We start from the raw sequence: 15,257 nt of genomic DNA on the forward strand, positions 1-15,257 counted from the left end.
AAAAGGGGGTAAAACCATAAGCAGTTTAAGTATCTCTTAGTCCTATTGAAATGCTGAGAAATATAACTCATAAATGAATAGAAAACTACTTTAGGGATATAAAATTATAATATTCTCTGCTGTTTGTCAATCATTGCTGTAGCATTTACACACAGAACCCATGTGGGAATTGCATTCTCTTATCCCATTCTTATAAAAAGAAGACCAAAACACTTAGTTTATGCTTCCTTCAACACATATCCCTATATATAATTACTTTATTTGCACACAAAGAGTTGTGGTCAATGGCTCAATGTCCAGCTGGAGACCAGTTACGAGTGGTGTCCCTCAGGGATCAGTGTTGAGACCGGTCTTGTTTAACATCTTCGTAGCTGACATGACAGTGGGATTGAGTGTGCCCTCAGCAAGTTTGCCAATGACACCAAGCTGTGTGGTTCGGTTGATACGCTGGAGGGAAGGAATGCCATCCAGAGGGACCTTGACACGCTTGTGAGGTGGGCTGATGCCAACCTCATGAAGTTTAACCATGCCAAGTGCAAGGTCCTACACCTGGGTCACAGCACAGCCACTGGTTGGGCAGAGAAGAGATTCAGAGCAGCCCTGCAGAGAAGGACTTGGGGTTGTTGGTGGATGAGAAAATGAACATGAGCCGGCTTCAGTGTGTGCTTGCAGCCCAGAAAGCCAACCGTATCCTGGGCTGCATCAAAAGGAGCGTGACCAGCAGGCCGAAGGAGGTGATCCTGCCCCTCTACTCTGCTCTTGTGAGACCTCACTTGGAGTATTGTGTGCAGTTCTGGTGTCCTCAACATAAAAAGGACATGGAACTGTTGGAAAAAGTCCAGAGCAGGGCCACGAGGATGATCAGGGGACTGGAGCACCTCCCATATGAAGACAGGCTGAGAAAGTTGGGTCTGTTCAGCCTGGAGAAGAGAAGGCTGCATGGATACCTCATAGCAGCCTTCCAGTATCTGAAGGGGGCTATAGGGATGCTGGGGAGGGATTCTTCATTAGGGACTGTAGTGATAGGACAAGGGGTAATGGGTTAAAACTTAAACAGGGGAAGTTTAGATTGGATATAAGGAGAAAATTCTTTCCTGTTAGGGTGGTGAGGCACTGGAATAGGTTGCCCAGGGAGGTTGTGAATGCTCCATCCCTGTCTGTGTTCAAGGCCAGGTTGGACGAGGCCTTGGGTGATATGGTTTAGAGCGAGGTGTCCCTGCCCATGGCAGGGGGGTTGGAACTTGATGATCTTAAGGTCCTTTCCAACCCTAACTATTCTATGATTCTATAACTATTTGTATTTCATGTTACCTCTATTGAATAAAGCACTGGTACTAATAAATACTTTTAACTCAGCTGAGATTGTGAGAAGTGCAATGCAGAATAGGAAAGGGTCATAATAACATAAACAAATCTCAGGTGAGTATGATCAGTATTTAGCTCCTCTTGGCTTAATCTTGAGCAACTGTCTAGGTAAAAAGTGGAAGTTTCTCTGGTTTATTTTCTACCACTGTTTTCCAGCGATGCAGGCAGTTCCCTATTCACTGCAGTTTGCCATTTTCAGTTCTTGCAGCTCCCTAGATGTGAAGTTTTCAGCCTCCCCAGCCCAAGCTTATTCTAAGGCTGACAGTGGAAGAACTGCAGTTTGAAAATATTTCCTGGGATGTTAACATGTATTTCCTTTTCTTAAATTGAGCTCTGTTTCCAGTTGATGCTTGTTTATCCAACAAGAATTATTTCTCCCACCTTCGAAAACACATGGATGGTTGCCACATTTTCCTCACATCCATTTTGGCTGTAGTTACCTAAGTCAGGCAAACAGAACCATTTTTCCCCCTTACAAAGCCATTTCTCACCTTCTTAATAATTTATGGCTTTTCTGTGAACTCCATCTGGTTTAACTAATGAAGGCAAAGCTGAATACAATATTCCATGTCTTTATTACATCTGAGCACCATGCAAAAAGGTTCATTGTAATTTTCTATTGTTTATTTATGTATGTATATATTTATTTATTTTTCTGTAAGTTCATATGCAGTTTGAAATGCTGCCATCTTACTCTGCAGCCTCATGTTGAGTTTGTCCATCATTCTAGAATTTGTAGGTGGGATTGGCACCCTCCTTCACATATTTCCCACTTTTCTACCCTTTTCCCATCAACGTAATACGTAACCTAACAAGCCCCTGCTGAAATTCATTCTTTCCCAGAAGATGCGAGTAGCTGATCGGATGATGCTGGACAAGTTTTGGGCAAGTTAATTCGTAAGGAGCAGTCAGTACACAAAGCCAAAAAGAGGTTGTCAAAGGGAGAGATGTGGTGTTTGCTTCCAGTCTGATTACAGAATTTCTTCTACCCCAAACCTGGATCTGATAGAAAGCTTCTATGTTACTTGAAAGTTCATTGCTTGAGCTAAGGGGCTTTTAGTGTGCTGTTGACAGCCCAGACAGGAACATTTCTTTCTGAGCTGGTGCCATCTCTTGCAGCAGGACACTGGCTCTGCTGAGGCTCACTGTGCCTGCCAGCTGCATTGACTACATGGACAAATTTCTGACTACCTAAAGCAGCGGAGTGATCGGAGGTGGTGGTGGGCTGAACTCATACCCAAACTATAACTCAAGTTATGGCAGTCAGAAACTGGTCTTACAGTTTGATTTGAAATTTCAGCTTTCCTTCTGGCATGAAAAATATTCTTTTATTATTTTTTTTTAGCTTTGTTTCCAGAGTCTTTAAAAGAGATTTTAGATCTCCATGAACTGTATCACTGGTAGCTTAGTAAAACTTTGTTGCCACCTTTTCTTTCTGTAGTCAGTCCCTTAATTTTCTTGTCCCTTCTTTCATGGCTTCATATGCGGAAATTGTCTTATTTCCTTGGATGGTTAGTGACAATGGCACAAAAGGGAAGACAGCTAGAGCACTCATAAAATAGCAGTCTATTGCACAGTAGTTTAGAGACATGGATAGATGGGTCCGAAAGATTTTTTGATACCCTATTACTGTGGCTTGAAGAAAAAAGGGAAATTTCTTTGCCTTGACAATAACACTTCCAAAATCTCAATCAAGTTTTGTTTCTTGTAGTAAATGGCTTTATTAATCGAAGTTTTATCAGACAAATCCATCTTTCTGAGTGTTATAGGTGTTCCCTGGAGAATAAAATCATGGTATCAGTGCTGGCTACTGTGAGGACCTTTGCTGGTCAGGACTCCTTATTCCCCGAGCTTGCTGGAAAAGAGCTGGAAAAGCAGTGAACCTCAACATGGACATGTAGTTATTAGAGAACATCTTAGTGTTCCTTAATATAAGTTGTCTTAATATAAGTTATCTGACATTGTGTTTCCATTGATTTAAATATCTATCAGGGTGCAGAGACTCCACATATTCTTTACATTTTCTTCTCCCTTTATTTATTTCTACTGAACAAGTAGGCCATTGTTTTACTCCAATCATAACAGTTCTGGCTAGTCTTTAAATAACTTGAAGAGAACCATAAAGACTCTGCTGTTGCTACTTAAGACTTTTACCCAGGCGCCTCCTGCTTGTAAAATCATTTGCTGTTCAAGAGAGAAAACCTTTTTGGCTCTGCTGGGGATTTGAGATGTTTTGTGCAGAAATTGATTAGAAATCAGTTTTCTCAGTCTGGCCTTTCATTGTGTCCATTCAGTCAACAATCAATGAAGACAACTTGAATTCTGTTGTCGCACCTCCCACCGCCTGATGGCTCCCAGTCCATCATCCCTACCAACATCAAATCACTTCTGCTCTCACTGGGGCTACTTTCTTTGATTGCTCTCTTCTGACTATTTTAAAGATAGGTACCCTAAGTTCTGACCTCAGCTTTTCCTTCCCTCAATCCAAGACTGCCTGTCCTCCTCCAGCTATTTCCCTACAGTTAACGAATCTCCTCATTCATCTATTCTGTCTCCTTGCAGGTATTTTTAGACCATGATCATCTCCCTGTAGTTGGCTATTTCTTAAAAAAGATAAATGCTATTTCACGTCATCTTTTTCTCATATGTTCCCTGTGCCTTATTGCTTGAGGCTCTTCATGTTTTAACTCTATAATCTCTGAGGATATCCAATGAAGACCTTTTGCATGCAGGCCTTGAGCACTCCCTAATAGTGTAGTATAAAGAGGAAAGCCATTTTGTATGAGATTCTTACTATACATAAGATCAGACTTCTGTGTTGCATCACAGTTGCATCCCCTAGTTTGTTTTATGCTGTCATTGGGCAGAATTCTGAGACCTTAGAGATGCCACCATTTTTTTTTCAAATAGCCACACTTAAAATAGACAAGCCACTAAGCAAAAGTCTAGAGTTTCTGTCCAACATCTTAAGCAAGAGGAATCTTTTACTTCAGCCACTAGCATCATTAGAGAAGAATTGACACTCATTTGATTTTCCAGAGAAGCCCTAAGTGTTTTATTTTTAAAACATTTATAAGTATTTAGAACATTGTCACAATAAATCATGTTCCAAAATACATTTGTTATTGCAGCTGCTATGTAATAAAATGCAGATAACAAGTAATGGCTCTCTAAGTGCAGAAAATGAGAAGCTTTTATTATTTATCCTTTTGAAACATTAGAGCCATCGAACAGATTTAGAATTTATGACATTGCCATTGAGCTTAGCCTTCATTCAGTAAATCATAGCTAAGAGCAAAGGTTCTGTTCACAGTCATTGAGCCCTGTTACATTTTCTTGCCAAGGATTTCTGTAAGTGGACGCACAAGTATGACAAGGGAGGGATGTCAGGGTGGCTGGATAATTAGAGCTACTCTCAACTGCTCCTGCAGAACCACTACTCTACCCCAAACAGGGCACTCCACACACTTGGGAACAAGCAGAGAAATAAGCCAATATACAGGGTCAGCCTAATGATACATTTTTATAGCTCTTTTCATCCCAGAAGATCATAACTGTAAAGGCTGTATCCATCTGAAAGTCCCACCACTACTGCTGAATTCCAGGAGTTCGCCGCAAAGAAACCGTTTAGCTGCATAAAATGGTGATACAGCAATTTGCAGCCAGGAACACAGGTGTCTGACAGAAAGAATAATTGTGTGGAACTGTGCTGCAGTTACTCAGCCTGGCAGCTGCCTATGCTCCAGCAAGGACTGAGACTTCACAGTGAGGGCAGATATCTGTGACCCTGACACAAGGGCAGCGTGTAATCCAACCCTGGTGTGAAGAGGCAACGTCCTTCATGGGCAGCTGATCCTGTTGTGCTGCGTGGGGGCTGTCCTTGCAGAGTGCCCCACCAAAACTCTGAGTTGGTTGTGCCCTTTCCAGCATGCAGCCCTGAAGAGCTTAAGCCTGAGACAGCATGGCTGCAGGTGCTGTGTGCCGTGAGACTGCAGTGCCAAACAAACATCAGAAGCAGAGGGAGACAGTGTCAAACCGTAATTTCTGTTTGTGTGAGAAAGCTGGTGCTGAAATGTTTGGAGCCTGTTGCTTTTAGAAACAGACAAAAGAAAAGAAGCTGTATCAACCAATCTGTGGAATAAGAATAATCCTGGGAATCCTTCCAAGGCAAGGTGTATGGCACAAGGCGCTGGCTTTGGATCCAGGGACAAGGTGACTGTCTGCTCACCTTGATGCCATTGTGCCAGTAAGGAGTAATTTACATTGAGATGCTGTCTGTGGGCGATGGCAATAGCTTGATTTTTCTATAGCTTTCAGTTGAGGTTGGTAGTGTAATTTATAAATAGAAATTATAATGGGTCTGCAAGTTGGTTATTAGATGAATTTTATATTGGTCATTACATTAAAGTAGGAAGGGTGAAAGGACTTGTCCAAACTCATATGATGAATTATTGCTAAGGCCAGTAAACAAACCCTAACTTTTTCCTTCGACATGTCCGTGTGTATGCTGCAACCAATGTCCAGAGACAGCTAATGAACTGTCAAAAAGCACAATGCAGCTCACATAAAAAAGCAGAACATTTTTTATTGTTCACTGTTAGTGAAATACAGCATATTACACATGGAAACAGCAGTGTGTTCATGCGAACACACATAATGTGGAAGGGCATATATCCTACATGTTTTAATTTTCCAGCTAAGGGTTTTTCCAGTATATTTTAATGGTTACTCTGCTCATCACAATAGACTTTGTTTGTTATTGATCCAAACATGTATGCAAGTGTCAAGTGGTATAAGATGGTTACAAAGCCTGTAGGAATGAGTGCCTCTGTTCTGGCTCATGAGAAATGCAAGAATGAAAGCAAGTGCATTCCCCTACCTGGGATGCATTGAGAGAGTTTCTGGGGAAGAAATAACATTTTTCATGACTTGTTTGCGTACTCCCCAGCCTATTAAGGAGAAGCAATGGATTCCTATCCAGCCCACATAAGCTGATGCAGTTTGCCAAAACAGAGGCTTCCTGCTGCAGCTGCTGGGGAATCCAGTACTATGATCCTGGTAGAGATGTCAGGGTATCCTTTCTTAAGGCACCTATTAGCACAGGATCTCAGCACTGATCTCATGGGCTGTTGCTGCAGCTAGAAAACAACCAACACATTAGGCTGATTAATCCCTGTAGTAATTCCATTAACCTCCTTAATGGAGTTATAACATGGATGGATTTACCCCTTTGCAGCAGTGCAAGAGGGAACTGCCCTGGAGAGGCTATAAATATGGTGTGGCAGGGATGTCTGAGGTAAACATCTTTTTGTTTGTTTTAGTGCAAAGTGAAGCATCCTGACCGGCTGGAAAACCTCCCCATCTGCTGGGATTTTGAGCTCTTCACAGCATTAATGGTGCAGGTGCCCCCTGCAAGAGGGTGATGCATCAGGGTTCAGACACATCAGCAGGGCTCCTGTCACCCTCCTGACATCTCGCTGTGTATCCACACTTCCTTCTCTCTCTCTCCCAGGCAGGCACAGCCTGCCTCTTTTCACAGCTTCTCAGACACAACCTTTTCATTCACCTTTGCGGTTTCCTCTCCTTGTGCCTCTGTCTGATTGTGATTTATCTGCTTGCTGTTCCCCATCGGAAGGGCATCTCTGCCTGGACTGTGTCACTGGGCAAAGGACTGCTAAAAATAAGTAGCAGAGCTGCAGTCCTGACATACCATTGCATAGGGATCAGATCAAGCACAGAAATGAAGAATTCTGGATTTCTCTTTTTCTCCCTGATTTTCTAGCCTCTGGAGAGGTTTGCCTGCCGCATTAGCCATGTGCGTATCCTGCTCCTAGGCAGCTTGATTGCATTGCAGTTCTGTCATTAAAGGCTTCTCAGTACTATGAGGTCACCTCAAGTACGTAAGAGCCAAAAAAGGCACCCTGCAAATCCCTCCTATGGAACAGACACCCTTTTTGCAGTCTACCACAACAGCCCAAGCTCTCTGAAGCCCCTGCTGTGGTTCATTAGGGACTGTACAGGGTGGCTAATGAGGCTGGGGGCTGGAGGAGTAAGGCAGGAAGCCACAGAAGGGTCTGACTAATTTTTCTGCTAGTTGACAGACTGTTGCCACATACGCAGGTGCAGTGATGTGACTACTAAGCTGCAGTAACTCTTCATCTACGTGGTTTGTGATCTCCTTGTTAATATGCTAAATTTATTCTGTTTGATAGCCAGTCATTTCCTCCCACGGAGACTGCAATCCTGAGAGATGGAGTAGCCCAGCTCTTTAGCGATCCAGGAGACAGTGGGAGAGAAGAGGGAAGGTGGTGTGTGCATGGGATACACACACACGTTCCCAGGGATTTTATTTCTCTTTCTGCCTACGGCAGTCACTTCCCACATTCAGCACAGGGATGAGAAGTCCTAGCAGCCACCTCTTGCCAAAGACCTCTTGCAGGTTCTCCCTCCAGGGCCGGGCTCTCACCACCATCCCCTTCCGCACCTGGTACCGCGTCTGCCCACGAAGGATCAGCAGTATCTGGTGGCAGCAGAAGCCAGCGCAGGCCAGTCCGATCCCAAGCCAGAGGTAGAGCATGAGGATGACAAACATCTCAGAGCTAAGAAGAGCTCCTGCAGGACAAGAGTCAGGGGGAGGTAGGACAATAAGAGAAAGAGTTCAGACACAATTCACATGCCATTGTAACGCTCAGCCCCAAGATAAGCTGCCTATATTGTCTCACCACAAGCACGGAGTTAGGAGCGAGACAGGCTGGTTCCTCTAACTGTAAAATTGTTTCCTTTGTAGCATCTGATGCAATGGACTTTGCTGGGGAAATAATAAAATGATAATGGTCTCCATATACTTCTCCTTGGCTGTTATTGCTGTTATATTCTAGATTATAGGGTCAAATTCAGTCAGAAGTGAAACATATCTGTAAGACTCTCAGCACTATTTTGAAGTTTGGTTAATTTATTTAAGGGTCTACTCCCTCATCACAGTGAATCTAAGATTTCTAGGTTCCTTCTGAAAAAAGATGTGGGTCCTACAGCATGTAGATGCTTCCAGAAGCTTTACCATGTGCATTAATACTGGTATTTCCCTCTCTCTCATATTGCTATGTGCATGTGTATATATATGTATATATAAATAAAAATGTTAAAGGAAAACTAAAACAAATTACTTTTCTACCATTGGGCACAGGCAGTTTTCATACGAATGCAAGAAACAGAAAACTTTCCAAAATACAATCCAAATACCCTTTTTAAAGCTCCTGCTAGAATACTCAAAATACTGTGTAGGTCAGAAGCTCCTAATTCAACAGCTTTTGTAGTATGTATTTATGTTGAATATAGTTAAATAGAAATAGTCTGTGGGCCCCTTCCTCTACAATGATTTTGGAACTCCTTCTGGAAGATCATAGTATAATAGCAAGTATCACTGGGTGACCTTTCAGTGCATAGGCAGATCTAAACCCATTAAAATAATAACTATGTGTGCATATGAATGTGTACACACATATTCTGTGTATGTTGGTATATTATTAAACATCCATATTTATATAAAGGCACAGAAAGCAAATTAAATGTGTGTCAATAGTAGCATAAATAGTGGTTGTCCTCTCACTGGCTCCTGCGAGGCTTAGCAATGAAAAAGCTCTCACATGCTACTGTCCCTCTGGAGTACCATGGGGCACACAGGCTCTGGCAGGTAAAAGCTCTTGTTGCTCTAAGGCCCTACAAGAGCGTTTCTTCTGGAGCAGGGATTACATGGAAGGTAGAGGCGTGGTGCATAAAACAGGTACGTGGCTGCTTCAGTTTGAAGTTCAATGCAAGTGTGGCTGGATAAGCGTATCTTGCCTCTTAAACAGAAGGCTGGATTAGGTGGTGTCATCTGGTTTTGCAGTCTGTGAATCCCAGTTTCTCCACCTGGCAGTGCTGTGAGAGATAGGGGCTGAGCCGTGACAATCACATCAAGCTTTGGGATCAGCTAGCAGGCTTCTCTGAGGATGATTTGTAAGGACACTAACTACAGCCTCAAGCTTTCAGAGATTGTCCTCACTTGAAAAGGCACAGAAGTCACTCAGTTTTCTTCCTAAATGCAATGTCATCTTTCCCTTCTCATTAGATCCCATTCAGCTCAGTGGGCTTTGTAGGCAATACAGCAAGGGAAGAACAAGCCCCCTGGGATGATTAAAAATCCTTATACTAATTCTGTCAGAATAACTTAATCTATCAGGTAGATAGATTAAGCTAAATATGGGCTTCTCTGCCCCTCTTTTACTGGACCAGACTGGGACAGACATTTGTTCTTTCTTACAGCTCCTACCCAGGTAGGATATGGAGAAAGAGAGCTATTTTCTTTAGAGCCTTTACAAGGCAGCTGTAAGCTTTATTTCTATGAGCTGATGAAATTTAACATCAAGAAAGTAATTATCCTTGATTCCCCTTGCAAATATTAAGCATCTCTGAGCCATGCTCTTCAGAGACATGATTTTTTAACTCAGGTTACCTACATAAAGCATTTTATAGAATTTCTTTTGTGGATCCAATTTGACCTGTGTTTACAAAAGCGCCCTCCATTTGTCCATCATCACCAGAGCCCGTTTTATTCTCAGATTCACCTTTGCTCTAACTGACCTGGTGTGATCTCAGTCTTATTGCCATACATTATCTATGCTAGAAAAGCTGAATCACAGGCTGAAATTATAGACTCTGGGTCAGATTCTGAAATCCATGTCCAAGCAAAGTCTGGGCAGAATAAACCAATTGAAAATGTTCCCAGCATGAAAGCAGTGAACACTCAGTTGACACAAGCCCAGCATATTCACCCTTCATCCTCCTTTTAGTCCTCCTCCAGTGCAGAGGGCATGATGGAGAAGAAGAAAGTTTTTTCCCTACTATGGCAATGCTCTGTTTAGATCCTACAACACTAAAGTAATAGTTCTGTTAGCTGAAAAATATTATATAGACCACTATTCTGGGCTGTGTTTCTCTTTCCCAAACTGGAGGTTAACTGTGCCGGTAGAAACCTGGAAGGCCCTGCCTCCCAAGCAACCAAGACAACTATATACTGCTGTGTGAGGCAGCAGTTTTCACCCTGACGGAGCTAGAGGCTGGGTGGGAGCTGCTGCCTGCAGAGGGTGTTCTGGCTCCCAGCCCCCTGTGTCCTTCTCAACCATTGCCCACGTGCTGTCTTTGGCACTGCACTTGCTGACACCAGAGCTGGGGCACTTCAATGGCTCTTCAAACACATGCCAGAACCCAGCTCGGTGCAGATGGATCCTCAGAGTCAGAGAGAGAGAACTAATTCCTTGATAATCTCCTCCCACACCCCTGCTCTCCCTCCCAGGCTGCTGTGCAGGCTTAGGCACAAGGGAAAAACATTTCCAGTGTTTTTAATGTTAGTGAAGCTCATGCAACATTATTTACAAAAATTCTTGTACTTGGAAAAACGACTCCATAAAAATGCCATGGCAGGATCTCGTGTTTATTGTTTCTCAATGATTACCATGACAAACCTGCTAATTTGCCAAGTAGAGAGAGATTTGTTTGTTTTCAGATGGCAGTCCTGCAAACCCAGCCTGGAATCTGAACAGCAAGCTGGGGCCTCTCTGGCTCCTGTATTCCCAGCAGCAGACTCCACACTCAGATCCCATTCAACATTTCTGGTGACAGTGCACGAGCCAAAACAGACTCCAGGCCTTCCTTACTGAAGCTGCAAAGCTAAAATACATGGGATATGTATTTTAGTCTAACAAAAGCTGATCTAAGTGTGTAAGACATGAGCTGCTTGCAGGGGAAGGAGGGAGAAATGGCATTTCCAGCAATCGCTTCCAGGACAGAGTAAGAGTTTAGGCTGTCAGCATAGTCCCTTATCTGAGACCAGGTTTTATCTAGCTCTTGGTTTTGGAGAGAGAAAGGTTGAGGTTGGAGAGTTTCAGGGCATGTCGGAAGGTGAAGAAGCACAGGAAGAGTTATGGGAGCAGAATCAGGAGGTGGAAGGGGAAGGGTTGTGGTGATTTACTGAAAGGCAGAGAGAGAGGAGAAAGGGGAAGAAGCAGAAGGAAAGGCAAGGTATAGGGACAAGGAGAAAGAGATATTTGCTTTTGATGTGGAGCTCTTGCAAAGAGAGGCATAGAGAATTTTCCTTGGCTCTTTGTGGACTTGCATCCCAGACCCAGGTGACAAGAGAGGTACCTAATCATGTTATATTAACTCCTCTCTTGGTTTCTGTTGCTTGAACCCTAGTTCTCCTGTGTTGAAGAATGGCAAGATGTCAGTAAATTTGTGCAGCCAGGAGGCAGGAGGTTGGTGACAGTGAAGGGGGGAGGAGTGGACCTGAGTGAAGAGAATGAGAATATCTTGACTCGGATAAGGGGAACCTGCAGACTTTTAGGATACAAAACCCTACAGTCCTCCCTACCTCTCCATCCAGGCCAGGCAAAAGGTCCCCCTCACCTGCAGTACAAAGAGGAAATTCCTCTCCTCCATCTAATTGCAACACACTTCCTGGATGACAGACAGCCCTATTCTATCACTGGCAAGCTGGCTATGGGGCATTTTTCAGAGCCTAATGCATTAGAAATAGGGTTGTGTCTGCAACCCAGAGTAAGTCCCAGCCTCTATTTCAGGTGAAGCAAAGTCCTTTGCAAAGGCTGTCTCTAGCCTGCAAAGAGGGATTTGTCAAACACAGACAATTGTCTCTCTGGCCCATTTCCCCACCACAGCTCCCACACACAACTACCAGAGGAAGATTACATCCCCTGCAACACAAGCATCTGGGAGGAGGAACATGCTCCTCATCTCCGAGGAAGGAATCCTTACCTGAGAAGAACTGGCTGATGGAGTGAGGCAGCAGAGTGAGGAAGGCCAGCGGGTTCGCAAAGGACATGGAGAGTGCATCAGAAATGTAAGCCATGCCTGCCACCAGGGAATCGAGGCAAGCCAGGGAGGTGTAGAGGCAGAACATGATGAAGTTTCGCATGTTCCTGCTCCCAATGCAGTTCCCTGTGAAGAAACAGTGGTGGTCATGCCTCTGGGTGACTCTGGCACACAGTCTACAGAAGTGAGTGCTGGGCAAGGCTGAACCAGGGGACCTGCTTCCATCCAGCCAGTCCGCCACCACTTCGGATCCTTTGCCCAAATTTAAGCCCTTGCCCAAGTCCTCGGGGGAGCTCTGGATCACAAGGACGTAGTTGCCTAAGGCATTAGCTGAGAGGAAGAGGAAGAGGGCCCCATGCAGCAGAGCAGGAGAGAAAAGTGGGGTGGTGGAAGGGTCTCTGAACATGCTGGGGATGAAGAGAAAGATCTGGAGGACGAAGGTCACTAGGGAGATGCACAAGAAGTAGGCTGGAGCGACAACATTGAGCAACCTGAGAACTAGCATTGCGGATTACGTTCCTGCAGGGGAAAGCAAGGAGAGAAGGAACATCACCGCTCCGGCTGCACACTTCATCCTTCCATTTCCTGCCGGGTCCCGGCCCCGCTGCCTCAGGGAAATGCCCTCCGGGGGCCGCTCTCAGTCGCCGCCGCCGCCGCCGCCCCACGGTCGCGGCCGGGCCGGGACAAAGGAACAGCCCGTGGGCAGTGACCGCTCCCCAGCGCCCGGAGGAGTCCCCTCAGCCCGGCGCCTGCCGCGGGTACTTGCAGCCGCGGTGCCCCGGAGGGGCTGCGGAGGGTCGGGGGGAGCGGCGGCTCCCGCGGTGTGATGCCGGCGGTGTGGGCACCGGTCTGCTCGCCGAGCAGAGTCCCTCTGCCAGGCGGGGTCAGTTTTGGTATTGCATGAGAGGAAAAAAAGGTGGTGCTGGAGGAGGGGGGAGTGAATAGAAAAGGCGGGGGGGGGGGGGGGGGGGAGAAGGGGAGGGGGGAGAGGTTGCTCTAATCCACTGCAATACGGATCAAATCCAATGCTCTAATTTATCCTTTAAAGCCACGGATCTACAGATTACCTCTGTGACCGCTGCCCTGCTCTGCACGAAATTAGAAAATGCACAAAACAGCTGGTCAAGTGCTGTTCGGATGCAACCTGCGGCTCTGGGCTACCGAGCCCGGCGGCCCCGCAGCCGCAGCCGCGGCTCCGGTAGGGCACGGCGCATCCCCGCTGGCCTGACGGGCACCCCAGACCCGACACCCCGGCCCCGGGGCTCAGCCTGCATTGCCAAGGCACAGGAAAGCCCGGGGGACCAAACGCAGAGGGGAGACGTCCGGGTGGCGATGTGAGTGCCCCGTCACACCAATCACTCCCTCGCCGGCATCCCCAGCGCTCCTCAGCGCTGCGGTGCCTGCAGAGCCCCACTGCCGGGGGGGGTCTGGCTCCCCTTGTCCCTGCGGCGCGGGGGGCTGGACGCCGCCACCCTGCAGTCCCCTTGTCCCCAGGCGCGGCGGGGACCGCCCGATACCAGCGTGTCTGGCGGCGGCGGCGGAGACCCTGCTACCGCCCGCCGAGGCGAGCCCCCCGGCCATGCCGAGACCCCTGCAGCAGCCGAGCCGGAGCACAGCCGGCGTCTGCCGTGGACTCCCCCTCCCTCTTGCTCTCCCTTTCCCTCTCCCTTTCCCTTTTTTCTTGTCCCGCCCGGCTCGGCCTTGTGCCTGCCTTACCCTCTCGACCCGTGTTTGTCCGTTTCTTTGCCTCTCTTTCCCTATCCTGTGCTTTTCAGTCCCTGTCCTCTCTTCTCCCTCTCCTTCGCTCTCTTTCCCTCCCTCCCTAGACCTGTTCTTGCCTGGTTCTCTCCCTCTCTCGACTCTATCCCTACCGGTGCCCCTGTCCCTGCCGGTGCCCCTTTCCGGCCCGGCCCCGCCCGACGGCCTGGAGCTCTCCCTTCAGCACCACCCGCACCTGCGCCAGGTCCCGCTACCTGCCCTTGGCTATGCCGAGATCTGCCTGGGGCGCTGAGGTTCTGACAGACCCACGGCGAGAGCAGAGGGGTGGAAAGGGACCTCCTGCTCTTCCCAGCCGGCAGAGCATCTTTCCTTCCCGCAATGTGGGTGTGGGTGGCAGGATGAGGTTTCAGTGTGTCTCCCTGTGCCCCAAAGCTGCCCCTGTTGGAATCAGCATCTGAGGCAGGAGGAAATCTGAGGGAACATCTCTGCAGGTTCAGAGCCTCCCTGGGTTTGTAGGGCACCTTTGCACAACAGCAGGTAGCTAGGAAACGATTTGAGCTGGGCAGGTGGTGCCTGGGCAGTGTGGCATGCTGGTAGAAGCTTTGCAGACATGTGTTTGCCCTCTGACAGCTGCCCACCTTCACCCCGCTCTGCCCACCTACACAGCCCTCGTACTGTCTACACAGACGCAGCCTCTCGCTCTCCTACACACCTCCGTGCAGCACCCTCCCAGCTCTGATGGAAAGCATCCCTGTCTCGCTCCACAGATGAGCCACCCATGAGAGAAGAAAGGGAGAGAAGAGGGCTGCTGAGCTGCAGCTTTGCCCCTGGAGGCAGGCAAACTCTGCCCTGGTCAAAAGTCAAAGAAAGATGTGTTCAACCAAATCTCAGGTCCTGGGCTTACTAGCCAGCCCCTCAGCACAGATTCTGCTCCTCCAAAAGAGGCTTTCCCTTTGCCTGGAGGTTCAGAGCAAGATGGAAACATGTTTCATGTCTCAGTGTCTAGGACGAGAGGCCTGGAGGAGGAGAGTGGCTGTGTTTGCTGCACAGGTATAGCATGGAGGGTGCTGACAGAAACCAAGTGTTCCAGGGTTCTTCAGGTAGAAGGTAACTTTTGTCTCCCAGATAACTTCCATGATTCAACATTTCTCGGAAAAACAGTGTCACTAATAAAAGCAGGAGCAAACCAAGACTGTAGGCACTGGATCCGCAGTGACGAACCACCGAGAGGCACCTCCAGTGGAACTGGAGGGAAAGCTGCTCAGAACTGATCCAGCTTTCACTCCCACCTCCCTCATTCTCCTGTCACA

General features: G+C 47.0%; 1 protein-coding gene across 1 annotated transcript; it reads right to left on the bottom strand.

Annotated features, from left to right (window-relative positions):
- Positions 1–5,930: 5,930 nt before the first annotated feature.
- Positions 5,931–13,152, bottom strand: ZDHHC22 (zinc finger DHHC-type palmitoyltransferase 22). Its single transcript, XM_061367456.1, has 2 exons — positions 12,172–13,152; positions 5,931–7,977 (listed from the first exon to the last, which is right to left on the bottom strand). Exons 1-2 carry the CDS (start codon positions 12,731–12,733, stop codon positions 7,712–7,714), a joined length of 828 nt encoding a protein of 275 aa, XP_061223440.1. The 5' UTR covers positions 12,734–13,152; the 3' UTR covers positions 5,931–7,711.
- Between the last annotated feature and the right edge of the window lie 2,105 nt (positions 13,153–15,257).

This window comes from Neopsephotus bourkii, unplaced genomic scaffold (assembly GCF_033783945.1).
Source record: "Neopsephotus bourkii isolate Nb327-2 ecotype Australia unplaced genomic scaffold, CSIRO-AGI_Nbou_v1 NB_1376, whole genome shotgun sequence".
Lineage (NCBI taxonomy): Eukaryota > Metazoa > Chordata > Aves > Psittaciformes > Psittacidae > Neopsephotus > Neopsephotus bourkii.

What these genes read in the sequence shown, in the direction of transcription:
- ZDHHC22 (XM_061367456.1), bottom strand. Translation starts at nt 12,733, where the DNA reads ATGCTAGTTCTCAGGTTGCTCAATGTTGTCGCTCCAGCCTACTTCTTG. An exon ending in CATCAGCCAGTTCTTCTCAG is followed by an intron (nt 7,978 to 12,171) that starts GTAAGGATTCCT and finishes CTTGTCCTGCAG; the next exon opens with GAGCTCTTCTTAGCTCTGAG.